Source organism: Chenopodium quinoa, unplaced genomic scaffold (genome assembly GCF_001683475.1).
Source record: "Chenopodium quinoa cultivar QQ74 unplaced genomic scaffold, ASM168347v1, whole genome shotgun sequence".
Taxonomy (NCBI): Eukaryota; Viridiplantae; Streptophyta; class Magnoliopsida; order Caryophyllales; family Amaranthaceae; genus Chenopodium; species Chenopodium quinoa.
This window is the reverse complement of record NW_018742969.1, coordinates 1,046,272-1,073,814: the sequence shown is the minus strand read 5'-3', so window position 1 is coordinate 1,073,814 and position 27,543 is coordinate 1,046,272. Positions and strand designations below refer to the sequence as shown.

The window sequence follows — 27,543 nt, the reverse complement described above, 5'->3', positions numbered from 1 at the left end:
GAGAGTTACAATTCCGAGACTGGAACCGGACGCCTGTACCTGCAAAATAACGGAGACTCCTGAGAGCTCCGCCTCCAACGGTCAAGTTAGTACCTGATTAAGGAGTAATTAATACGGAAATTAAAGTAATAAGATCTCTCTAGGTGAGAGTGCTTAGTGTTGGTAATCTGCGTCGTTAGCGAGATTAGCCAGTTGTCGATGTTCCGTAATCACTCTGTTCTTCTCTGCTTGAGTTCTTTTGATTTGTTCGATTACCTAACTAATGAGGATTAATTAAGTATTTATAGCCTTGAGAAGAGTGCAACTCTCTAGGTTTAAAGTAAACCTAGGGCTGATCGGGCCTCTAAACTGGATTGGGCCTTGATGGCCGGTTTTCCCATTTGGCATGAGTGGACACGTGGCGTGTCTTAATTGGTCCGTAGAGGACGTATCTGTGATTGACACGTGGCAGGCTCCCGTTGGCATTCGTGAAGGAAACGTGGCGGAACCTGGTTGGTCCACTTGTCTGACGGTGATTGGTGGATAAAAATCCCCTAATCAAGATGGTTTAATAATGAGGCGAACACAATCCCAAAATTGCAACAGGAAATAGCTGTAATGGCTTGAATGATTCTGAGTTCAAGCGTTATCTCACAAGAAAGAATTTTCCTACGTTAGCAGCCGCCTTTAACAAGGAACATGATTACATTAAAATTGAAGAGTTGATGAAGACAAGCAGCAAAAGTATACCGACTGGAAGGTATCAGGCTGAGGGAGTGGCCTCAGGAAGTGTGAGATCGAGAGTTCCAGCCCCGATAAGGGGTGGAAATCGGCAGGAGGCAAGGGCAGCAAAACTGCCAATGCGATACAGTTCGTATACCCCCCTTAATACACCAAGGGCGGCAATTTACTCGGTGAATCAGAATAGGGAAGGATGGGTGAGGCCGATTCCGATGAAAGCGAACCAAGGGATGCTAAGAAATACTAAATGTATCATAGAGATGTGGGTCACTATACAGAGGAATGTACGCAATTGAAAGATAATATAGAAGAACTGATAAGAAAGGGTCACTTAGCTCAATACCGGCTAAATGCGTGTGGAAGCCAGCCGCCACCCCGACAAATTGAAAGGCAACAACTTGAAGTAAGGCCAGAAAGGCCACAGGGTAGTGTGATCCGACAGGGAGGTGGAGGAATGCCGCCGTTATCAACGGGAAGAGGAGTTGATGTGATAACCGGAGAGCCGGTGCATGGAGGGACTATTAGTGGAGCAAAGAAGCACTTATCAGAGCACCGCCATATAATTAATGCCCTGGATACCGATAGCCGCCCCAGGCCAACTTCGATCCCTGATGTTGTATTCACTGAAGAGGATACAAGGGGGATAGTCTTTCCGCATGATGATCCGCTGGTGCTGATAACAAAGATTAACGGAGCTGACATAAAAAGAGTTCTAGTAGATGGAGGAAGTTCAGCTAATGTTCTTTTTATGAAGGCCTTTAATGAGATGGTGATAGGAAGGCAATACCTGACGCCGGTATCGTACCCAGTTATTGGATTTAATGGGTCTTCAGTACGACCAGAGGGGAGCATAGTCTTGCCGGTACGACTGGGTGATGGGCCTACAACGAGAGATGTGATGGCAGAGTTTTTGGTAGTTATTGTTCCATCGGCTTATAATGCGATCATTGGAAGGCCGATAATTCATGATATCCAAGCTGTTGTGTCAACATACCATTTGACGATAGCTTATGTGTCAAATTTGGGAGCTGTAGAAAAGGTTCATGGGGGGCAAGTTATGGCGAAGTCTTGTTATTTAACGGCTTTGAAGAATCCGGTCGGAGATGGTTCAGTACCGAGTAATCCTAAAAAGGAGCTGGAGCCCACAGTACGTGACTTATCCATGGGTAACTTTGATACAAGGCCGGAAACAGCTCCGAGACCATTACTAGGAGGGGAAACGGTGCAGGTTGAGTTGCAGCCAGGTGACTCCAGCAGAACGGTTAGGGTTGGAGCCGATATGGATGTTGACATGAGGTGTAATCTGATAAGCCTGCTGCGCGAAAATGCAGATGTCTTTGCTTTCTCGGCGAGTGAAATGCCAGGAATACACCCGGGGGTGATGGAGCATAAATTGAATGTCAACAGGGGGTTCAGGCCGGTAAGACAGAAAAAGCGGAACTTCTCTACTGGGAAGATAGAAGCTATACAGGCTGAAGTTAACAAGCTCTTAGCGGCGGGTTTTATTGAACCGTGCACATATCCAGAGTGGTTGGCAAATGTTGTTATGGTAAGAAAGCCGACAGGAAAATGGCGAATGTGTGTCGACTTAACCGATTTGAATAAGGCTTGTCCTAAGGATTGTTATCCATTGCCCCGGATAGACAGACTGGTGGATTCTACTTCTGGTCACGAGATGCTCAGCTTTTTAGATGCGTTTTCAGGGTATCATCAGGTCAGCCTTCATAAAGCCGACAGACCGAAAACGGCCTTCATAACGGATGCTGGGGTATTTTGCTATAAAGCCATGCCGTTTGGGTTAAAGAATGCTGGGGCAACATATCAGAAGTTGGTTGACAAGATTTTTGATAGGCAAAAGGGCCAGAATGTGGAGGTGTATGTGGATGACACAATTGTTAAAAGTAAGAAAAAGAAGGATCACATAGCAGATTTGAGGGAGACATTTGAAACTTTACGAAAATATAAGATGAAATTGAATCCCGAGAAGTGTGTATTTGGAGTCCGATCAGGGAAGTTTTTAGGCTTCATGGTTAACGAACGGGGAATAGATGCAAATCCTGATAAGGTGAATGCGGTGCTTGAGATAAAGCAGCCAAAGACAATCCAAGATATACAAAGATTGACTGGCCGAATGGCAGGGTTAACTCGTTTTATCAGCAAATCAGCTGATAAGGCACTTCCCTTTTTTGTGGTTCTACGGAAGAACAAGGTGTTTGAATGGGGAAAAGAACAGCGGGACGCGCTAGAGGTGGTACGAAATCATTTGAAATCTCTCCCAACAGTTGCAAGGCCGGAAAGGGGGGAACAAATGCAATTATACATCTCAGCGTCTCCAAAGACAATAGCTGCAGTGTTAGTAGTGGAGAGGAAGAAGCAGCAAATGCCGATATACTTTGTTAGTCATGTATTAAATGCGGCTGACAGGGTAAAGTCGTATCCCCAAATCAAAAGTAATACCTATATCCTCTAACTAATGTAGATAGGGAAGTAGGGTCGAATCCATAGAGAAACGAGTCTTTCTATTCCTAATTAACTAAAATAATCTAGATTATTAGGTAACCAATATATAAGTTGAATATGAAACTAAACTACGAAAGTTAAGAATAGGGAGAAAACAATATATGAAAGGATCTAGGGCATAGGTTCACCAATAAATAATATTCCAGGGTAGAATATAATAATCATTCATCAATGCATACATCAATCAGATTATAAAGGGCTTTTGCTGCGTATTATAATCACACAATTAATTTACCGATATTAAATCTCATCTTTCGAATCTCGAATTAACCATTTATAAATTAACCTGCCTATTGAAACTAGACCTAAACATTAATTCTCATCTGTCGAATCTCGAATCAATATTGTTAAACTCATGCATAAAAGATCAGGCCTAATCTAGTCACAGAGCATTAATTCAATCAATAGGAAATTAATCTAGCATTGGTAATTAACAACAATAAATTACCCCTTCATATTATTTATGGATCCCCACAAACCCTAGAAAGTAAACTACTCACACATAGTGAAAATTAAACTAATCAAAGCAATAAAGCCAGACATGATAAAAAGAATAAAGTAAATAACTAAGATTAAGAGAAGAGAAATCGTTACCAAAATAAATCTGGAATTAAGAGTAGAATTAAGAACAAAGGTTTTTGAGAAAGAAAATCTAAGAGCTGAACAATTAAGAGAGTAAAGAAAGAGTATAAAGAGAGAAGAAGGAATGCTAAAATCGTATTACGGAGGAGTATTTATACTCCGTACAAAATCCTAAACTAAAACAAATTAAAACGACGCTAATCGTCTCATAAGACATACACGCGCCCGATCGGGCGCGTTTTTTTGCTCATAATAATAATCTCGCGCCCGGCCGGGCGCGTCACCGGGCGCCAACCTAAGCTTCTCCCGCCTGGCCGGGCGCGCCTCCGGGCGCTAGCCTCTTTGGCCGGGCGGCTCATTTGGGACACTATTTGGACTACGATTGGGCTCCAATTCTTCGGGCCAATCTGGGTTTCCTCTTCCGGTCTTGAATACTCGGTCCAAATGCCCCGATATCACCTATACCGAGCCCTTAATCACCATTTCGATGGCTCTAATCGGCCCTGGGCTATAGAATCTGGTCGTGCTTCTCCAATGTTCGTGATTGCTCCAAAATATCTCGGGAAAATACTCCAAAAGCATAAATCCCTGCAAAAGTCAACCAAATCTACGAAAACACTAGAAAACACCAATTAGTAATAAAAGTGGCTCTAAAGAGCCAAAAACACTACTAATTATGACCAAGGGACGGGGGTAAAATACTGTATAAAATAGACACATCAAACTCCCCCAAGCCAAACCTTTGCTTGTCCCTAAGCAAAGATCTCATAAATAAATCAATAAATATGCTTCACCCCAAAAAGTAAAAATCAAGCACAAACGTTCCAGGGTAAATCAAATAAACATGCTTCAAAGTCAACCAATCAAATCCATTCAATTACCAGTCTTCCCTAATAATTGTCAAATAGAGCAAACCACAAGAGCATATAGAATTCAATACTAGTGCTCACACACTCAACTCTCATTTATGTGGCGAGTAAAAGATGTACTCGATCGCTCTCCATCTAACCCCCTTTATGTGAACAATGCCCTCCCAACTCACACTCTCGTGTGTATAAAACAATGAACGCTCAATCCTACTAGTCGACTCGAAATATGCCAAATCATAACTTGTATTGATAAACAACACTTTCACATTCATACAATTCTATGCACAAAGGTCAGAAGGTCTTTAAAGCTTGTAATGTAAGGCTAGGGTAAAGGGTAGGATAAATTTGGGAATAAGTGAGAGAAAAGCTATGCTTAAAGGAGCCATATCCTAATAAAACCCATGATCAAAATAACTAATGATCATACATCTCCTACATAACCAATTCCAACATCAACCAAATATACTCCAATCATAATGAATAAACCCAACTTCTTACAATTTCACTCATAAGATATAATAATGAAGAAGTAGAGTGAATAAACAAACTTTATTTTCCAAACTTGAATTTTTCATTGAGGTTCAAAATTATTATTATTTTTTTTATCAACCTCCAACTAGAACATTTGAACATTTTTTTTCTTTTGAAGTTCACTTATTTTTTCACATTTTTTTTCTTGAACTTCTCTCTTTTTTTTTTCTTCATAATATCATGCTTTATTTTTTCAAGAAAATATAACTCTCAAACTCATCAAAAATAAACATGATCAACAACAAAACAACTTCTCAAAAACCCACCCAAGTTATGCAAATAATAAGCACACCACAAACTCCCTCACCTCACTCACTAATAGCTCCCCCAAGCCAAGCTTGTGACTAGTAACCAATGGGGCAAAATAGGCTTGTAATGCGGCTAATAAACAACAAAAGGTCAAGGCAACAACATGGGTAGCAAGAAGGGAACAAATGTATCTACAATATCTGGAGGCTACCTAAAAGAACAAATGCCTTCGTCCACCACAATGTGCATAATAATGAATCATATAAATATTACTAATAGTTGCAAACCAATACTCAAATTCATTGACATACCAGGAACTATGGAACTATCACACATTCCTTACCAAATCAACTAGTCAAGCACTATATTCACAAGTAGTTGGACAAAATTGACGCATGCTAAGATTTCAAGGCAATCAAACATCAAATCATGATCAACTAATCCACAATGCTTATCATCAAATACCAAGAATCAAAACAATTTTCTCAAGTAGGGGCATAGGGAAGCATAATTTACAATTCATTGGAACGTATTTTTAAATTTTTTTTGTATTTTTATATATATATAAGAAAGCATTAAAACTAACCTAGAAAGCAAGAAATCTAACCTAAGAAAACACACCAAAAATAAAAGAAAAGAGAAAAAGAAAAATACCAAACCAAAATCTCCCCCAAGCCAGAATCAGACAATGTCCTCATTGGCTCGGGAACTAGCCCAGCATAGCTAGTCCTGATGATCCTCATCCATCGAGCCGAAACCCGCACCTCCACTGCCACCTGCACCACCTGCCCCAGAAGAGCTACCACCAAAATAATCAGCGTGAAAACTCCCTCCCCCCGCTGGTCCCTCGAAAGGAATGTCCTGGCCGTACCCGAAGAAAGAAGAATAGTCAGTGTAAATACCACGGGCAGTGGGATCCCTATCGTATCCCTGGGGTGGAGGCTGAAACCAGTCAGGGTGAATAGCGTCGTCGGGAATGTTGCCCCGACGAGCATAATCATTGTACATAGGGTAGAGAGCTCTACCCTGGTTCCGTTCTATGTACCCTAACCTCTGGTCTAAGGAGCCTACCATCCTCTTAAGGTCAGTATGGGAATGCTCGGTACGTCCTAGGGCCTGACCTATACTCTGAAGATCCCAAACTGGGTCAGAGTCAACATGAGGGACGGAGTGGGACATACGAGGTGGAGAGAAAGCCACCTCGGGTTGAGGCTGGGGTGGTGGAACTGGTGGTGGTGGTGCCTGCCCCCTAGCGTTGGCAACCAAAACATCATAAGTGTAAGAAGGTTGCCCTGGGGGAAAGGCGGTCAAGTCAGGACTGGGTAGGGGAAAAATGGGCAAAGGTTGCTCGCTCCCAGTCCGAATACAACAAAAGGGTGTCTGCTCGCTATCCGGTCTAACCCACCCCACATCCTCAAAATACCTAGCAGTCATATAGGTATTTGGTCCACAGTTGGTCAGCTGGTGGGGTCCGTTTACTACAAAATCGGCCTTTTTCACTGCTATTCGAGTGATAAGGCCACCTAAACGGATAGAGGTCTTGGATGTGGTGCTGGCTGTGGCATGCCTACTCAAATGGTGAACTATAAACCTACCTATGTTCAATTTCCCGTACCCGTACACATAGTGTCCTATGACAGCTAGTTCGTTAGACTGAGCATTATGGGGCTCGGCCCTACCTAAAAAACACAATCCCGCAAATCTTTGCCAGATTTTTGGGACAGGTTGGTGAATAGGTTTGGTACTAGCATGTTGGGGGTCGGGGGTAGGCAAACCAGTCAAAGAATAATATAAGTCACCCATTTTATAGTCTGCATGCCACTGGTGAGATAATTCAGAATTTAATTCAAAAATTTTACAAAATTCTACAAAAGTTAGACTAATATTTCTATTGTTTAACCTGAAAAATAAATTTGGCCCATTTTTACTACTAACAACATGGAAAGTGGACAGGAATTCACAAGTAAGTTCTCAGTATGTAGGATAGTGCATATCAACAAATTTTCTCATGCCAATGTCATTCAAAATCGTTTTACAAAATCATACAAACCAAATGATTCTAGGGTAGGGCGGTGTAACCACCGAGAAGGAATTACCTCACGACCGATTAAGTGCTCTAGCCGTTCCTTTTTCTCTCGGCTCACAATCCGGATCGTCGGCCAGTACGGGAGTTGCAAGTCCGGGTTGTATTCCTACCTCGAACTGGAGCTCCTACCGAAAATGGACCTAGCCCTCTTTGAAGCCATGTTAGGAAATGGGTTTAAAAATTTATTGAACTAAATCTGAAGAATTTTTATATGAAAGTGTAGAGGATGAAGAGAGGATCACAAATATGTAAAGAGTTTTGAATTTGGGTAAGAAATGGAGGAGAAATCTTAGAGAGAAGGTAGAGAGAATTTGAGTTTTAGAGAGAGAAAGTAATGGAGAAAGAAGAAAGAATGAGAAAAGGTGAAGAAAGAAGAAGAAAAAGGCACGGGTAAGGCTCGCGCCCGGTCGGGCACCAGCTCGCCCGGTCGGGCGATCTAATCATGAATATTGGGCTGGCTCTCGCGCCCGGTCGGGCGGAGTTCGCCCGGTCGGGCGGAGTTCGCCCGGTCGGGCAGAGTTCGCCCGGTCGGGCGATCTTTCAATCCGATTTTGACCAATTCTCGCGCCCGGTCGGGCGCCGTTCGCCCGATCGGGCGATCTGTAGCTCTAAAATTTCACCCTTCTTGCGCCCGGCCGGGCGAGGCTTGCCTGATCGGGCGGATAATTTAGTCCGTAAACGACAAGTTTCGCGCCCGGTCGGGATAAATTACTCTATTTTTAGACCTTGCTCTCGCGCCCGGTCGGGCGAGCTTCGCCCGATCGGGCCCGAGGCTAAATCGTCTAATTATCATTTTATACTTATCTCCAAAATTTGGCTAACTCTTTTCTTAAAACCTGTACAAACACTCATAAGACTCATTAAATTCCCTCATCTCTCCTCTCATAAGGAAAAAGGAAATAAAAACTAGTCTAAAAAGCATTGAAAATACGGGTTGCCTCCCGCAAAGCGCTGGTTTATCTAGTTCCCGCATGACCTTCTTACCAAGTACAATATCTAGGACCCTTGGCCTAACGCTTGATTAGGTGGTTTCTCACCCGGTCTAGTGGTGTTCAGGCTGCGATGCGGCTTCCTGACATACCCTGTGGATCCTCCTTGACTTGGAATGGTGGATCTTCAATGCTACGCACTAAAGTCCTTCTTTGATCGAGGATTGCTTCAAATTTTTCTTGCATGTAACACTTGCAACTCGATCTGACGGAACACTTACCGTAGGCTCGATTCGCACAACTTTCTCGATCGATTCCACCTGTTCATCCTCGAAACCAAGACCAACATTGTAGAGTGCTCTTTCTATTGCATCGACTTCCTTCTTCCATTTGTCTATCTCATCTGAAAAGGATGCAACACAAGATACCGCCGCCAAGGGATCTTCTTTCAAGAGCTTGGGGCTTGTTAGAATAATTTTCAACCACATTAACACTGAAACATTTCTCCTCAGTCATGGAGATTTTAGGGGCACTATTCAGATTAAAAACAACTTTATCATCCCCTACTGATAATGTTAACTTACCACTTCTTACATCTATGACTGCTCCTACAGTGTTAAGGAATGGTCTACCCAAAATAATTGGGGTTTGCATATCCTCATCCATATCAAGAACAACAAAATCTACAGGTATATAAAATTTACCTACTCTAACGGGGACATCCTCTAAAACACCTAAGGGGTATTTGAAAGAACTGTCGGCCATTTGTAGAGTTATATTGGTCGCTTTTAATTTACCCATATTCAACTTAGAACACACAGATAATGGCATGACGCTAACACTAGCACCCAAATCACATAATGCATTATCAATCAAGAGATTGCCAATATGACAAGGTATAGAAAAACTACCCGGATATTTTAATTTAGGTGGAGACTTATTTTGAAGTACGGCACTACACTCTGCAGTGAAAGCTACTGTCTCTACCTCACTAATAGACCTTTTTCTCGTCAATATTTCTTTCATAAATTTTTCATATGAGGGGATTTGTGTGATTAATTCAGTAAAGAGAACTGTTACCTTCAAATCTTTTACTACCTCCAGGAACTTACCAAACTGCTTATCCAAGTTTGTCTTCAATTGACGATTGGGGAATGGAAGTTTGATAATTGGCTTTGGAGCATTATTACTCTTGTCTGGAGTAGCCACCTTCTCTGGAGTTGTACCCTGCAATGTAGAATTAGATATGTTAGTATTATCCTTTAGCCCTGCAGGGCTATCAACTACATTGTTTGGTTTAATGGAATCAAGATTGGCATTATTTAATAAAACAGGTTTATCAACTCCGCGCATAGAGGGACCTTCATATATTGAACCACTCCTTAGAGTAATTGCGAATGCTTGATCCGTAGGCCTAGTCGACTGTGCCGGCAGAGCTCCCTGTTGGCGGGCTTGTAGGGTAGCGGAGAGTTGCGCAATTTGATTATCTACAATTTTATTATGCGCTAGAATTTGATCAATTGTCGCATCTCTGCTCTCCATGTGCTTTTGCATATTAACCAACATTGCTCTAATTTCCACCAGAGAAGGGTCAGAAGATGAGGAGGGGTGTTGTGGTTGGTTCTTCTGGCTAGCATTGGGATGATAATATTTCTGTTGCTGTTGCTTTGGCGCCTGTGGTTCTTGTGGTGGTGGATTTTGAACATTAGTGCTCCGGTAGGATAGGTACGGATGATTCCGATACCCAGGATTGTAAGTGTTGGAGTATGGGTTATTCTGCCTATAAGCTTGGAAGACATTAACTTGCTCCACGGAACTCCTGCAATCTTGCTCCCAATGACCTACAATACCACAATTTTCACAGAAAGCCTCATTAGAATTATTATTAATCCAGAAACATTAGCTACATTAGCAATGCTCAGATTATCTAATTTTTGGCAAATAGAGGTTAGTTGAGCTTGAAAAAAGGATACAGAGTCGACACTATGCTTCCCCTTGTTAGCAAATCCTCTAGGGTTCCGTATTGGGAATTGTGTATCGCCATGTCTTCAATAACCTGACCTGCATCTTCAACATCAAGATTCATAAATCTCCCACTAGCAACTGAGTCTAAAATTATTCGAGAAGAATTTCCAAGGCCATTATAAAAGGTTTGGATTAACTGCCATTGCGCTAAATTATAGTGAGGGCAATCTCTTTGTAAATCTTTGAACCTCTCCCAAGCCTCATATAAAGATTCATCGGCTTCTTGGGCAAAGTTCTGGATCGCATTCCGTAGTACGGCTGTTCTCTCTGCAGGATAATACTTGTTATAGAAATTCAAAACAAGAGTTTCCCAGTCAGTTATACCAAGTGTAGTTCTATTTAAGCCATTAAACCACAATTTAGCTTTTCCAGTTAAAGAGAAGGGAAAGAGAATCTCCCTGATTTGGTCTTGAGTGACCACGGCTTGCCTGATGGTGTTGCAATATTGACAATAGTCGGCAATGTGAAGATTCGGGGCTTCACCCTTGGCTCCACTGAATTGCTTCCTCTCTATCATCGTTATAAATTGAGGTTTAATTTCAAATTGAACCCCATCAAGAGTCGGAGTAGGGGTGAGATGTGGAAAATCCGTAAGCTTTGGTTGTGAATAATCACTAAGCTTCTTTGGAGTCGTCATCTCTGATTCTGCGTCTGATGATGTCTCTGAATCGCTAGAACCAGTTGGAGGATCGCGGTGATTATTGTTATTATCACCAGAATCCGCCAGGATTTGCTTGTAGAAATTTTTCTGTCTATGGAAGGAACGTTCGATCTCAGGATCGAATGGGATGTAACCTGATCTGGAACACCTGGGCATAAACAAAAACTAGAAGCAAATATGAGAATTGTCTTAGAGAACTAACGCTCTCTGAGACAAAAGGGAAATAATCTAGACTACAAAAACAATCTGAAATAAAAATAGAACCGTTTCCCCGGCAACGACGCTAAATTTTAACAGGGTAAAGTCGTATCCCCAAATCAAAAGTAATACCTAAATCCTCTAACTAATGTAGATAGGGAAGTAGGGTCGAATCCACAGAGAAACGAGTCTTTCTATTCCTAATTAACTAAAATAATCTAGATTATTAGGTAACCAATATATAAGTTGAATATGAAACTAAACTACGAAAGTTAAGAATAGGGAGAAAACAATATATAAAAGGATCTAGGGCATAGGTTCACCAATAAATAATATTCCAGGGTAGAATATAATAATCATTCATCAATGCATACATCAATCAGATTATAAAGGGCTTTCGCTGCGTATTATAATCACACAATTAATTTACCGATATTAAATCTCATCTTTCGAATCTCGAATTAACCATTTATAAATTAACCTGCCTATTGAAACTAGACCTAAACATTAATTCTCATCTGTTGAATCTCGAATCAATATTGTTAAACTCATGCATAAAAGATCAGGCCTAATCTAGTCACAGAGCATTAATTCAATCAATAGGAAATTAATCTAGCATTGATAATTAACAACAATAAATTACCCCTTCATATTATTTATGGATCCCCACAAACCCTAGAAAGTAAACTACTCACACATAGTGGAAATTAAACTAATCAAAGAAATAAATCAAGACATGATAAAAAGAATAAAGTAAATAACTAAGATTAAGAGAAGAGAAATCGTTACCAAAATAAATCTGGAATTAAGAGTAGAATTAAGAACAAAGGTTTTTGAGAAAGAAAATCTAAGAGCTGAACAATTAAGAGAGTAAAGAAAGAGTAAAAAGAGAGAAGAAGGGATGCTAAAATCATACTACGGAGGAGTATTTATACTCTGTACAAAATCCTAAACTAAAACAAATTAAAACGACGCTAATCGTCTCCTAAGAGATACACGCGCCCGATCGGGCGCGTCATTTTGCTCATAATAATAATCTCGAGCCCGACCGGGCGCGTCACTGGGCGCTAACCTAAGCATCTCCCGCCCGGCCAGGCGCGCCTCCGGGCGCTAGCCTCTTTGGCCGGGCGGCTCATTTGGGCCACTATTTGGACTACAATTGGGCTCCAATTCTTCGGGCCAATCTGGGTTTCCTCTTCCGGTCTTGAATACTCGGTCCAAATGCCCCAGTATCACCTATACCGAGCCCTTAATCACCGGTTCGATGGCTCTAACCGGCCTTGGGCTATAGAATCTGGTCGTGCTTCTCCAATGTTCGTGATTGCTCCAAAATATCTCGGGAAAATACTCCAAAAGCATAAATCCCTGCAAAAGTCAACCAAATCTACGAAAACACTAGAAAACACCAATTAGTAATAAAAGTGGCTCTAAAGAGCCAAAAACACTACTAATTATGACCAAGGGACGGGGGTAAAATACTGTATAAAATAGACATTGAGAAAATAGCATTGGCAGTAGTGGTTGTGGCAAGGAAGTTAAGGCCCTACTTTGATGCACATCCGATAGATGTTCAAACGAATTATCCATTGGAAAAATCATTGCACAAGATGGATACGTCAGGAAGATTGCTAAAATGGGCTGTGGAATTATCGGATTATGAGATACATTATAAGCCCAGGGTATTAATAAAGGCAAAGGCCTTGTATGACTTCATAGTAGAGGCTTCATATACAGAAGAAGAAGAAGATATAGGCACTTGGCAGGTTTCAATAGTTTGTAATTTAATGACCAAAATTTAATAAAGTTTTTGGTGTTTTCTCTTCTTTTTATATACAGAGCAATCAAATACATATTTAGCTTATGACATGTTTATTGTTGCCAACATATAATGTCACAGGTATCTGTGGATGAATCCGCGACATCAATAGGATCAGGGGCTGGCATAGTCATAACGTCTCCAGATGGCCAGATCTTTGAGTATGCAGTAAAATTTAAATTCAAGGCAACAAACAACGAAGCTGAGTATGAAGCAGCGGTGGCAGGAATTCAGTTATCTGTTGCAGCCGAGGCAAAGCGTTTAGTGCTGACAACTGATTCCCAACTCGTGTCAAGTCAGTACAGTGCGGAGTATGAGACACGAGAGCCATCAATGGTTAAATACCTAGAAAAGATAAATCAATTGACGGCACAACTACGGTATTTTGAAATAAAGCTTGTGTCGAGAGCCCAGAATGCGCAAGCAGATGCTTTAGCAAGGTTGGCAAGTTCGAGTTTTAATAACTTAGAAAGAACTGTGATGGTTAAGATTTTGGGTGAGAAGAGTATAGATGAAGCACCAGAACAGGTGCTTTGTGTTGATAGTGTTACCCAGTGGTATGATAACATACTAGCATATCTCGTCCATGGGGTGCTACCGGCAGATAAGGGAGAATCACGAAAGTTGCAAAAGGATAGTGTATGGTTCATTATGCATCAAGGACAGTTTTACAAAAGAAGCTTTTCATTACCATTGATGAGATGCATAAGTAACCTTGAGTCGAAAAGGTTGGTTGAAGAAATACATGAGGGTACATGTGGCAATCACCTCGGACCGAGATTTCTATCAAGAGAAGCAATGAGGAGAGGCTACTACTGGCCGACCATGAATGAAGATGCGGTACGATATGTGAAAGCGTGTGAAAAATGCCAAAAGTTCGCTCCAGCTATCAACCTACCACCAAATGATTTAACACCGATATTAAATCCAATTCCTTTTGCACAATGGGGAATGGATACAGTAGGGTCATTTCTATCAGCAACAGGCGGTAGGAAATTTTTATTGGTGGCTGTAGATTATTTCACAAAATGGATTGAAGCTGAGCCGGTAGCAAAGATAACAGCAGCAGAGGTGAAAAAATACATTTGGAAAAACATTTTCACAAGGTTTGGATTGCCGATGGCCATGGTTTTTTACCATGGATCTCAGTTTGATTGTAAGCCGGTAAAAGAGCTCCTATCAATGTACAAGGTTAAGTTTGCATATGCAGCGGTGTGTCATCCGCAATCGAATGGACAGGCTGAAGAAGCTAATAAACAAATAATAAAGGCAATTAAGAAGAAGATAGAAGATGCAAAGGGACTATGGGCTGACCTGGTGCCAGAAATATTATGGGCTAATAGAACAACGGCCAAAGAGGCAACGGGTGAATCGCCTTTCACATTGGTTTTTGGAACAGAACCAGTAGTGCCGGCAGAGGTAGGGTTGCCAACATTTAGAATTCAACACTACTGTGAAGAGCAGAACGATCTTTTATTACGTCAACAATTAGATTTTCTACCAGAATTGCGTGAAAAAGCATTAATTAGATCACTGCCTATAAAAACAGAATGATAAGGGCTTACAACAAGCGCGTCAATCATCGGCCTCTTGCTGTAGGAGACCTTGTACTACGAAGAACAGCTGCAACCGGGAAAGGGAATGAAGACGGAAAGTTGACGGCAAATTGGTAAGGACCTTATCGTATTAGAGATATGATAATGCAGGGTTCATATTTCTTAGAAACAATGGATGGAAAGCCATTAAAGAATGTTTGAAACACAGCTGTATTAAAGAAATATTTTGAGTAATGTGTTGTACTTAGAAAGATAAACAATGTTAAGCATTCAGAAAGTATTAACAATAAATGCAAGCAGTTTCGAAGAAAATTTTTCATGATATAGGCATCCTCTACTTAACATAATATCTTATGTAGGATGGACAGCTAAAAACCACTTCCCTGAAGTCAATAAGCTTATAACCTGATCAGTTATAAACATTGATTCGCGAGGTTGCTGGTTCAATGTATAATACCGGTTAAATCGATTCAAGTATATGCTGAATTGAAGCATAGCTTTGAATACGATCGCCGAGAGGATACTTCACTGGCTACAACTATAGCGCAGTAAGTGATCAAAGCTATGCAATGAACCAACAACAAGTGTATATAGTTATTTCTTAACCATATACACTGTGGGGGTAGAATGGATATAGCATCTGCGTATAAGTTTGTGCTTGAATTATTTTTAAATGTATAAGTTTGTCTTCAGCTCTGGTAAAATGGCTGATAAGTAATAAAATCAATAGTAAAAATCTGGTAGTCATAAGGCGGTGAAGCAGATATAAAAAGAAAGATGATAGCTGATAAAAATTATTTAAAGACGATAAGGCAAATGCAAAAGTGCATGACATATTAGGAAGGTCAGTTAAGAAAAAATTTTAAAAATAAATGTGACATGTTCAGATTGATATAAAATGATCAAAGAGGTTAGACGCAACAGTCGACAGGCATCACCACAAAAAAGGGCATATGCCGATATAACAGCATTACAGATACAAAGTCCAACAAAAGCAAATAAATACAGGATTTAAGTCAAAGCTGATAAGGCCCAAAAACGCAAGACCCGCAAGAAGATGCCGGTGATGACTGCCCGCCCCTTTAAGCTTGTGTACCGCCGAAAGCTGGAGAATCCAAGATGTTGGGATCTGAAATACCCTCATCGTCTGCTGGAGCAAGGTTGAAAAGATCTTCGTCTACAAACTCTTGCTCCTCAAAACCATATGGAATCTTGAAAACTTCTTCGTTAAAGGCCTTTTCAACGGCAATCCAATCCTCTTTCTTCCATCCGACAGCATGGGCGATACATCTTTGGGCAGCAGTCCATCCCCGTCAAAACGGTTCTGAAGTCGTGTGCAAAACTCTTGAGATGTCAAGAAGCGTATAACTGCCCTTTGCCGGACTCCAGGCTTATCAGCCTCCAATTTTTTGACTTTTTCTTCAAGATCACGAACGCAAGCCTTGGCAGCCTCGAGATCCTTCTCAAGAGTAGGAACGCGGCTGATAACTTTGTTCTTCTCAGTAATTTGAGTCTTTAGTTGCTGAACTTCCAACTCAAGATCCCCAACCTTAGAAGCTCTATCCCTGAGAGATGACATCTCAAGATCATCTCTTTCTTTTGCCTCATTTAAGTTTTGCAGAGCCTTATCAGCGTTATCCAGGGCTGTTTGAAGTGCGTTTTGGCTAGCAGAGGCTTGATGGTGCTGTTCTTGGTAATAACGGTACATTTCAACAAGCTCAGTGCCACACATAACAGCCTGTGTAGTAATAAAGGCAAAAAGTTAGTAAAAATATATATATATATATATATATATATATATATATATATATATATATATATATATATATATATCAAAATATAATAAAGGCTACAATGTTAAAGGGCGAGAACCTTCATCATGTTATGCATGTGCATAGCAGCCAAAGGGCCGATGACACCAGCAGGCCTATCCATTGGGAGGGTCAAGTTGCTTAAAAGACGATAGCCAAGAGTTCCACCAAGCATAGGGTCATCGGTAAACATTGATTCATTCCGATATACGTCAATGGTAGGTTGCCATTTGTCCCCAGAATGACCGGGAGGGACAGAGAATCCTTTGAGAAAAACCTCCAGTATCCTCTCATTGGGACGCTCGATCCATTGATTGGATTGATAGATAAGATCAGGAGCGCTTGTGTCGGAACCACCAGCAGTAGTGGTAACATTATGAGCAGTTGTTTGGTCCGGTATGTTAGGTTGAGCTGGGGTAGGAGATTCAATGTTGGTAAGATCCTCAACATCAATTCCATCAACCACTTTTTTGATGATTGGTTCAGAACTCTGAACAATCGTTTTCACCTGAACCCTTGGAGAAGGAGGTTTATCCTTGTTCTCGGCCTGACTCTTCTTGCTGCGATCTTCAGGTTGCCAAGTAACGCCAGACCTGGGAAAACTACCCCGGCGATTGGCAAGAGAGGTTAGCTTCCTTTTCTTAGCATTCTCATCAGCCATATTCTCAGCTTTTCTTTTGGCACCGACGGTCGGAGCACGACTACAGTGAGTAGCAAGAGTGTCGTACAAAGGTTTAGTAGCTTTAGGACAACGTCTGATAACCCTCTTGCCGGCCCTACGCTCGTGTTTGCCAAGATTTCTCTCGGGAATAGATTCAAACCTTGGATGGGGCCGAAAGAATGTCCTCCCGAGTGGGAAATCATCGGGAACCGACATAAAAAAGAACTTGTCTTACCATCCTTTGCAGCTTGATAACTTAGGGTGAACGGTGTATTTGTGAGGTTGGGTATATAAACACCACCACCCATCCGATTAGCCATCTCTCTTTAAAGTTAACAGCCGCCTGAATGCATTAAGGGTAAGCGGATAGTTTCTATGAAGCAGAACCCAAATAAGGGAAATAACGGCACGGATGGTGGGAGGGGTTAGTGTAGGGAATAAATTCAAGCGTTAAACCCCAAACTTGAACCCCACTGTGATCATACACTAAAGTACGGTGGCGTCCAAAAGGGAAGAAGATAGAGCAAAAGAGTCGCCAACAAGTTTTAGGAACTTGTAAACCGTTCACATGGTGAAGGTTACACCCCTTAACGATCCAAGAGATCGTCAACTCCATAAGGTCTAGAACCAAATAAGGGTTCGGGGATGAAGGTACAAATCCAACCTAAAAGAGATTGAACCTGCCCTAATAATAGGCCTCTACTTTGTTCAGATCGTATTCATGTGCGCTTTTTAATTAACATACAATCAATAGGTTAAGCCCTAAACCTGTTTATCTATGTTGGTTGAATATAATGCACAAATAAACTATTATTGGCGATCACTTGAATTATAATCACATTAACCCTAACAAGATTATTAAATATCTTATTAAGCATGATTACAAGTACCAATTCCCTTTAGACATGCATAAAAGGCGTGATCAAGCAATAACAATAAATATCAAGCAACATAATAACCAAAGTATAAATATCATGAATAATAATTATAATCATCAAAATAATCATAATAATAATATTCATCACAATAATTATAACAATCAAAATAATCATCATAACAATAATTATAATAATCATAATCATAATATTCATGTTAAAGCATAATGAAAATAGCAAGATCCTAGGCATGATACTAACAAGATTGATAACAAACCTTAGCATGTCACTAAGCAATAAAAATCAAATCTTTAGCCCAAACATGATACTAACAATCATAAATATTAGGAAGAGAATATGAAGCATCGCAACAATCATATTTAATATTAAAATTATCCTAGACATGATACTAGGAATATCATAATAACAATTTAAACATGATTTCTACATCATAATATCAATTAAAACCATTAAAGTACTTACTTTGATGTCTCGTACCTCTTTTTAATTACAAAATACACACGTTAGTAACTTCAAAGAAAATAATAAATCAAATAATTAAATTAAATAATTGAAAGAGAGATTTGGGACCAAACCCTCATAAATTAAACCTTTCACGTCTAGGGCGAAGGCAACTTCGAATATTGCTAGGTGTTTCTAGATCTTGTGTGCGGAATTTTGTATGTAAAAGCAAGTTTAGAAAAAGAGAAAGATGAAGAGATGAATGAATTAAGAGAGAATTAATGATTGCGAATGAAAACTGATTGTAGGTGAGAATTGGTGAATGAAAACGGAGTTTTAATACGTTATTTATAGAGAAATCAGCCTAAAAGATAAAATATCAAAACAGAGCACTTGGCGCACGCAAAACGAGGTTGGCGCACGCAAAACAGAGCTGGCGCCAGAACCAGCTAAATGGCGCCAAGCGCCAATGCCTGGAGTCAGGCGCTAGGCCTGTTTTGGACGCGTTTTCGAAAATCAGATAAGTTTGTCGTACTGGAGGATAAAATCGTATATTTTCCTCAAAAATGCTATTTGATTTTAATTAAAACTCTGAAAAGTCAACAAAAGTCAAATTATCAATGCTAATTGAATTAGGAATGAAAAGAACCTTCTAGAAGAATCTAGAAGACTAAAACCATTCCTAATTGCATTAGGAATGATAAATCTATTAGGCCCTCCCCTAGATCATTGGGCCGCATATAAGGCTCAAACCGGGCCCAGTTTAGTAAATTGGCCATAACTTCCTCAATATTCATCGGAATTGGGCATATAATATATCGTTGGAAAGCTCTTGTGAAGCCCCATACAACTACACTACTATTGGACCCATATCATGGACCAAACAAACTGGATTGGCTGTTTTCTTAAAATAAGTTTTCAAAAACAGAGAGAAGAGAAAAGAAATTAAAACTTATCCGCAACACTAGACTTTCCACACTTTCACTTCATTCGATTATGATTCGACGCGAAAGGTACTCATCACTGGGTTTGGTTTTGGGGAGACACAAATGGGTGTCTACAGTTAGCTGTACAAGGCAAACGTTCCAGGCCTTTAAAATTTTGGCCACAAAAGGATGAAGAGGGAACCGAAGGCCGAAATCAAAGTGCTTAAGATAAATGGCAACATGGCCATCCGGGCAGTCAAGCACTGAAGATCTAGAAGGAGGAAGACAAAGGTCATACCCGTCTGGAAGTTTATAAAACTACTTGGCGCGCTGGCAATAATCCTTGTCCAAGGCCGTCTGCCTAAACTTTTTGCTTATCTTAGCTTCAGTGACTTTGCCTTTAGTAGCTAAAACAATAGGCTGCCGAAATTCAGCCCCGTCGGTCTCAGAGTTATACCCTTCATCAAGATTCTCTTCTTGAATAATTTCAGCCGTCATATCGATTATGTCGTCCATACTATCAGTATTAACACTACCTTCTTGGGTATCGTCATCACCCATAACAGAATTAACAGCTGATTCATGAACAGAAGATGGCTGATTTCTCTCAGCATTTGGAGGGGTTTCCATATCATCAGATTCGGAAGAGCTCGCAACCTCACCTTGCTTAGCTTTTTTGCTTGACTCGACCTCTTCAGCAGCATCACGAGCAGCAACCTCAGGTTGATAGCTGGTACGCTTAACTCTTGGCATAGTGTTTACACCTATATGCCCCACGTTTGAGCCGTATTGATCAAATTGAGTATTAGCAAAACTCCTCAAATGATAACGAATACTGACCGGTTCAACCTCAAGGATTTCAGTATCTTCCGGTATGTTAGGATTAACAGGACGGTTTTCTTTTTCACACTCGGCTAATAATTTATGACGGTAAAAGGCCTTCTTTTGTTCTTCTACAGATAACGGTTGAAAGGGGTCGTCAATGTTGTCAGAAAGTGAAGAAGTGGTTTCTCCAGTTTGACCAAGGTCTTTTCCTAAGGATTGTCTAATAAGTCAGCGCCTAGTAGTGTTAAGGGTAGGTTGTTCTTCTTCAATACTGCTGTTGGACATCTAATTCTTGGTTTATAAACTTCAAAGTAAAAAAAAAACAACAACAAAAACAAAATTTAAAACATGCAATTTGATCTTTTTTCTAAAAAAAAAGAAAAAGAAAATAATAATATAAATAATCAAAAGCTCGAAATCAAAATCAGTCAAATTAGGATCAGAGTTTTGTGAATACCTTAAACTATTCGCCAACTGTAGACACCCATTTGTGTCTCCCCAAAACCAAACCCAGTGATGAGTACCTTTCACGTTGAATCATAATCAAATGAAGTGAAAGTGTGGAAAGTCTAGTGTAGCGGATAAGTTTTAATTTATTTTCTTTTCTCTCAGTTTTTGAAAACTTATTTTAAGAAAATAGCCAATATAGTTTGGTTGGTCCATGATATGGGTCCAATAATAGTGTATTTGGATGGGGCTTGACAAGAGCTTTCCAACGTGGTGGCGAACACGCTGGCCCTAATTCCACTCTACCTGGTATGTAATCGCTTATTATAAGGTTAAGGAAAGCATGGTAAAGTCTGAAGGAAGAAAGAGATTGACAAGTGGCGATCAGAGTGACTCATAGGGGAGCAGGCTCATACCAAGTCAAATCAACAGGAGCGGAGAGACAAACCTATTCAGACGAGGCCTCGCATTCCCACATTAGCAGCGCTTGGGATGATTTTAGGCGCGGCCTATTCCCTTTGGCTATATAATCGTGTGGTTTCTGGAAATTTAAAACCCGACTTATTATAAGCCCAATCCCGATAAATATTGAGGAAGTTATGGCCAATTTACTAAACTGGGCCTGGTTTGAGCTTTATACGGCCCAATGATCTAGAGGAGGGCCTAATATGATTTATCATTCCTAATGCAATTAGGAATGGTTTTAGTCTTCTAGAATCTTCTAGAAGGTTCTTTTCATTCCTAATTCAATTAGCATTGATAAATTGACTTTTGTTGATTTTTCAAAGTTTTAATCAATATCAAATAGCATTTTCGAGGAAATTATATGATTTTATCCTCCAGTACGGAAAATTTATCTGATTTTCGAAAACGCGTTAAAACCAAGCTTGGCGCCTGACCCCAGGCTTTGGCGCCTGGAACCAGGCCTGGCGCCTGGCGCTAGCCATTGGCGCCTGGCGCCAGTGTTGGTGCCTAGCGCCAGTTAGCCAGGGTTTGCGCCAGCTCTGTTTTTTGTGCGTCAGACTCTGTTTTGTTTATTTTATCTTTTTGGCTGATTTTCTCTATAAATAGCATATTAAAAACTCTGTTTTCAATTATCTTCAATCATCTACATTCACCATCATTCACCAATTCTCACGAATATTCACAAACAATCAGCTTTCATTCGCAATCATTCAATTCTTTCTCTCTTAATTAATTAATTCATCTTTTCTTTCTTTATTTTCTCTAAACCTTGCTTTTTCATACAAAATTCCGCATTCACAAGATCTAGAAACACCTAGCCATATTCGAAGTTGCCTTCGCCCTAGACGTGAAAGGTTTAATTTCTGAGGGTTTGGTCCCAAATCTCTATTTCAATTATTTAATTTAATTGTTGTTTATTATTTTCCTTGAAGTTACTAACGTGTGTATTTTGTTATTAGAAAGAGGTACGAGGCATCAAAGTAAGTATTTTAATGGTTTTTATTGATATTATGATGTAAAAATCATGTTTACATTGTTATTATGATATTCCTAGTATCATGTCTAGGGTAATTTTAATATTAAATATGATTGTTACGATGCTTTCTATGTTCTTCCTAATATATATTTTTGTTAGTATCATGTTAGGGTTAAAGATTTGATTTTTATTGCTTAGTGACATGCTAGGGTTTGTTATTAATCTTGTTAGTATCATGCCTAGGATCTTGCTAATATTATGATCAACATGATTATTATGACTATTATTATTATTATTATTATTATGATTGTTTTATTCTTATGATGATGATTATGTTGCTTGCTTGATCACACTTTTATTGCATGTTAAAGGGAATTGGTACTTGTAATCACGCTTAATAAGATAATTAGTAATCTTGTTTAGGGTTAATATGATTATAATTCAAGTGATCGCCAATAATAGATTTATTTGTGCATTAATGTTCAACCAACATAGATAAACAGGTTTAGAGTTAATCCTATTGATTGCATGTCAATTAAAAAGCGCACATGAATACGATCAGAATAAAGTAAAGGCCTATTATTAGGGCAGGTTCAATCTCTTTTAGGTTGGATTTGTACCTTCATCCCCGAAACCTTATTTGGTTCTAGACCTTATGGAGTTGACGATCTCTTGGATCGTTAAGGGGTGTAACCTTCATCCTATGAACGGTTTACAAGTTCCTAAAACTTGTTGGCGACTCTTTTTCTCTATCTTCTTCCCTTTTGGATGCCACCGTACTTTAGTGTATGATCACAGTGGGGTTCAAGCTAGTGAGATTTAAGGCTTGAAATTTATTCCCTACACCAACAGTGGAATGCTCCAACAAATCTGTAGTGTCGATAGAACAAATGCAGAAGACAGGCGATTGCAAGGAAGATATTCTAAATCGTAAACCTTTTTTGTCGAAATGCTTTCTCAAGAACAAATTCACAAGGGAAATGGCAAGAAAAGTAAGTGAAATGAATAGGAAAAGTTGCATTTTAATTATTAAGTACATAATATGTTTAAAAAAAAAAAAAAAAAAAAAAACGGTTGATGTGACAACCGTGTCAGAAATCTAACGGTTCCAAAATTTAAAAATTAAAATAACAAATTGACAGATTAATGACATGTGTCTGTCTTCAATATCCGTTTCCCGCTTATTTTTCTGGTAGACGCAAATTAAAATAACAAATTGACAGATTAATGACACGTGTCTGTCTTCAATATCCGTTTCCCGCTTATTTTTCTGGTAGACGCTTCATTTACTTGACTGACCTTGTCTGCCTCCCAATTTATTTTTCCAAAGTATACCTTGTCTGCTTACGGAACACAAGGTCACTTGGGGGAGAAAACGGAGTTTTTTCTGCTCCCAATTTATTTTTCCAAAGTAGTCCTTGTCTGCTTACGGCACACAAGGTCACTTGGGGGAGAAGACGGAGTTTTTTCTGCTCCCAATTTATTTTTCCAAAGTAGACCTTGTCTGCTTACGGTACACAAGGTCACTTGGGGGAGAAAACGGAGTTTTTTCTGCTACCAGTGTTTATTTTTCCAAAGTAAACCTTGTCTGCTTACGGCACACAAAATTTAATTAATGTAACGTTAGCAAAATACATACCAAAGAACAACAATAAATTATTTCATAATAAACTCCAACAAATTATCCTAAAATACCGAATACATGATCTTTATAAGGTACTCGACAGCGCACAAGAAATGAAAGCCTGAACATATCATAACATAAATTAAAGTTAACTATTATACATTTTCTAAAAGTGTGAACGTCGACCTGTAGTCGAACGTCCTCACTTGGGGGGCTAGTTGTATGGGAAGATATGTAAAATGGGCCGACATCTTTTACAAATACAGACCTGAACCTAGAAGAGCTGATAAATGGGCAGATATGTTTGATAAAGCAGGCATATTGGCCTGTCGGTATTCGGCACGTGGCAACAACAGGTTGACACTTGGCAAGAAAGGCTTTGCATGCTTTGTAGCCACATGTCTTGGTATTTATTATAAATAGTAGGTTAGGAGCCATTAATGAAGGTAATTAATGACACTCTCTCTCTCTCTCTCTCTCTCTCTCTCTCTCTTTTTCTCTCTCTAAATTCTTTTTCTTTATCACAAACTGACTTTGTCATCGGAGCGGTTATCCCTGGAATACCCCAGGGTTAGCTAATCCTTTCTCTTTGTGTAGGTTCACTTCTGGCCGATAGGAGCTTAACGGGTTACATACTCGTGCTTTGGACTTTTGAATCGGGTTGTCGGATCCTTGCAGGAACAATATATAAATATAGTCACTAGCACTGTCAAAACGGTTTGACAGTTCGGTTTCGGTTCGGTTTGAAATCGGTTCGGTTTGAAATCGGGTCGGTTTGAAATCGGTTCAAATGTCTTACGGGTCGATTTCGGTTCGGTTTAAATAATTATCGGTTCGGTTCGGTTTCGGTTTATTCTTGAACGGTTTAAATTCGGTTCGGGTTATAAACGGTTCGGTTAGTAAACGATTCGGTGCAAACGGGTTGCGGTTTGTTAACGGTTCGGTGTAAACGGTTTTTAACCCGGTTTAAATTCGGTTCGGGTTGTAAACGGTCCGGGTTGTAAACGGTCTGGGTAGTAAACGGTTCGGTGCAAACGGGTTGCGGTTTGTTAACGGTTCGGTGTAAACGGTTTTTAACCCGGTTTAAATTTGGTTCGGGTTGTAAATGGTTCGGTGCAGACGGGTTGCGGTTTGTTAACGGTTCGGTGTAAATGGTTTTTAACCCGGTTTAAATTCGGTTCGGTTTGTAAACGGTGTGGGTTGTAAAAATTCCAGGTAGTAAAAGGTTCGGTGCAGACGGGTTGCGGTTTGTTAACGGTTCGGTGTAAATGGTTATTATCCCGGTTCAAACAGTTTCAGGTTGGAAACGGTTCGGTTGTTTTTTTGGTTTAGTTTTATTTTAGTTCGGTTTTAACTGGTTCGGTTCGTTCACGGGTTTGGTTCTTCTACGATTTAACATTATTTAGATCGGTTTTATTTCAGATTTACTAAATTACGGTTCGAGTCTGTTTTTGATTTCAAAAAATTTTGTACTACTTTCTAACTTTTTGCCAGTTAACAAGTTTTATATCAAGCCGAGACTTCATCACTTCATATTGAGGCATCATATTATATGCAAATTCTCATTAATTTTATAAATACATATCATGTTATGATTTAAGTTTAGCTATACTGATCTTACTAGTTTATTATGAAGTAGATTATAAAAGTTTAGTGCATTAATGTATTATTGTTTTACTATCAGATTATTATCTGCTTCTGATTTGATCATTTAGTTAATAGTGTCATAATCATGATTTGATGAGTTGTTGTGACATCGAAATTTGCAATTTGGTATTCGATACTTAATTAGTCAACAAGACTGATAATTAAGACTCGTTTATCATTATATATTTGCATAAAGTTATACATGAAGATATTACAGAGTAGTTTGATTTGTATAATGAAAGAAAACATTAATGAAGAAGAAGGTAATGTTGATTCCTTCAATCGATTATACAGATACATAACATATAACCATCTCATATTCTCATAGTTAGATATTATTAGTATAAAGGGATGAGAAACATAAGATTATTATATTTTTGTATATCCTTTACTGGTTTACCCTTAAGGCTTAAGTCACTAATTAGTAATTAGTAATTACTTAATTAGACTAACAAGTTAATCAGAAAGAGTAACTTTTAACTTGAGTCTAGTAGATCAAATACTGAAATGGTATTAGTATATTACCGAGTATGATAGTCTAGTACGCTGCTAATCTGTTATGCAGCTATGCTAAATTGACAATTGCTCATATAGTCATATTAGTCAATCACTCATGTAGACATAACTCATATCTAATTAAGTAATTTGTATTTATGTACTAATCTACTAGTCAACTATATCATTTATAAGTTTACACGATTACAAGTGTATTGCTTATAGGTACAGCTAAACTGATATAAATATAACCATATAACAAATTCGTAGTACTTCTAACTCTCTAAGATATGACATCATTATTTATTGAACAATTTTCGATTTTTTATTAATCGCAACGCCTAGAAATTACACGCTAACCGATTCACATTTTATAATTTAAAGAACTTAATATTTTAATGTGTGTGTTAAAAAAAATTATAAAAGCTGATATTATGAAGGTGAATATCGTTTTATCGGGATCCGAGAAATGTAATTAGTTTTTTTTTTAAGTCATGTAATTAATTAATTGTATAAAAGTTTGTTTAATGTTATTAAAATAAAATTAAAAATTTTGATTTTTACAAAGTGGAAAATTAATTTCATTTTTTTGGTTGACAATTTCAACAAAATATGGTGGGAAATTTCCCTCCAAAAACCAAAAGGAAAAACACATTTTAGATTTAGAATTTAGATATTTTGATTCTTTAATAATTAAATAAACATGTGGTTCATATATTATGCAAAAGAGAAAAAAAAAAAAAAAGTGAAACGTGAAACTGTGAAAGACTGAAAGGCAATTAGGTTCTTCATTCATCCTCTTCATTCCACAGCATTCACCGTTCTTCTTCTTCATCCTCAAATCGAAGCGTTGAATCCTCACTCACTCTCAAGTTCTCAACTCTCAAGCTCTGAACTCTTAGCCTTCAATAGCTCAAAGGTAAATTTTAGTTAATTGTTTTTGTTTTCGTTTCGTTTTTTTCGATTTTTTTTTCGATCTCTCCATTCTCGTTTTTTTTTTTCATTCTCCAGTTCTCCATCTTCAAATCTTCCTCTCCTTCAAGCCGTCACTGCTCAAAGGTAATTTTATGTTAATTTTTTTGTTTTCATTTCGGTTTTATGTTGATGATTCGTTGTTTGCAGGATTTGCATGTCTTTATTTTTTGATTTTTACTTCTGATTTGTTCATATAATTTCATATAATTTCTGATTTGTTCATATAATTTCTGATTTTTTGATGTTGTTCATGTAATTTTTAATTTTATTGTTCTTGTTGTTCATTTAATTTCTGATTTTTTAATTTTATTGTTCTTGTTGTTCATTTTTTGTTATATCTATTTGTGAGGTGTTCTGGCCTTACCAGCTTTGGCTATGCTCAGTTCTGATCAGGGTTGTGGTTGTAGTACCATGAGCAACAATTGAGTTGATTTGGTTACCTTATTCATGCTCGTGGTTTCTTTTCGTGTTATTAATTGTGCTTGGTTTTTTTCAGGCTGCTGTGTTGTTGCTGGTCTGCCTTTGTGACTGTTTGTTGTTTGTTGAGCATTTAAAATGTATGGCTTTGTCTATAATGCTCTATTAGTCTTCAAATATACTGAATGCTATCCT

General features: G+C 38.9%; 1 protein-coding gene across 1 annotated transcript; it reads left to right on the top strand.

The window, feature by feature from the left end:
• The first annotated feature begins 967 nt into the window (after positions 1-967).
• Positions 968-14,740, top strand: LOC110729174. The gene is made up of 3 exons (XM_021908895.1): positions 968-3,145; positions 12,978-13,133; positions 13,268-14,740. Exons 1-3 carry the CDS (start codon positions 968-970, stop codon positions 14,738-14,740), a joined length of 3,807 nt encoding a protein of 1,268 aa, XP_021764587.1.
• The last annotated feature ends 12,803 nt before the right edge of the window (positions 14,741-27,543 follow it).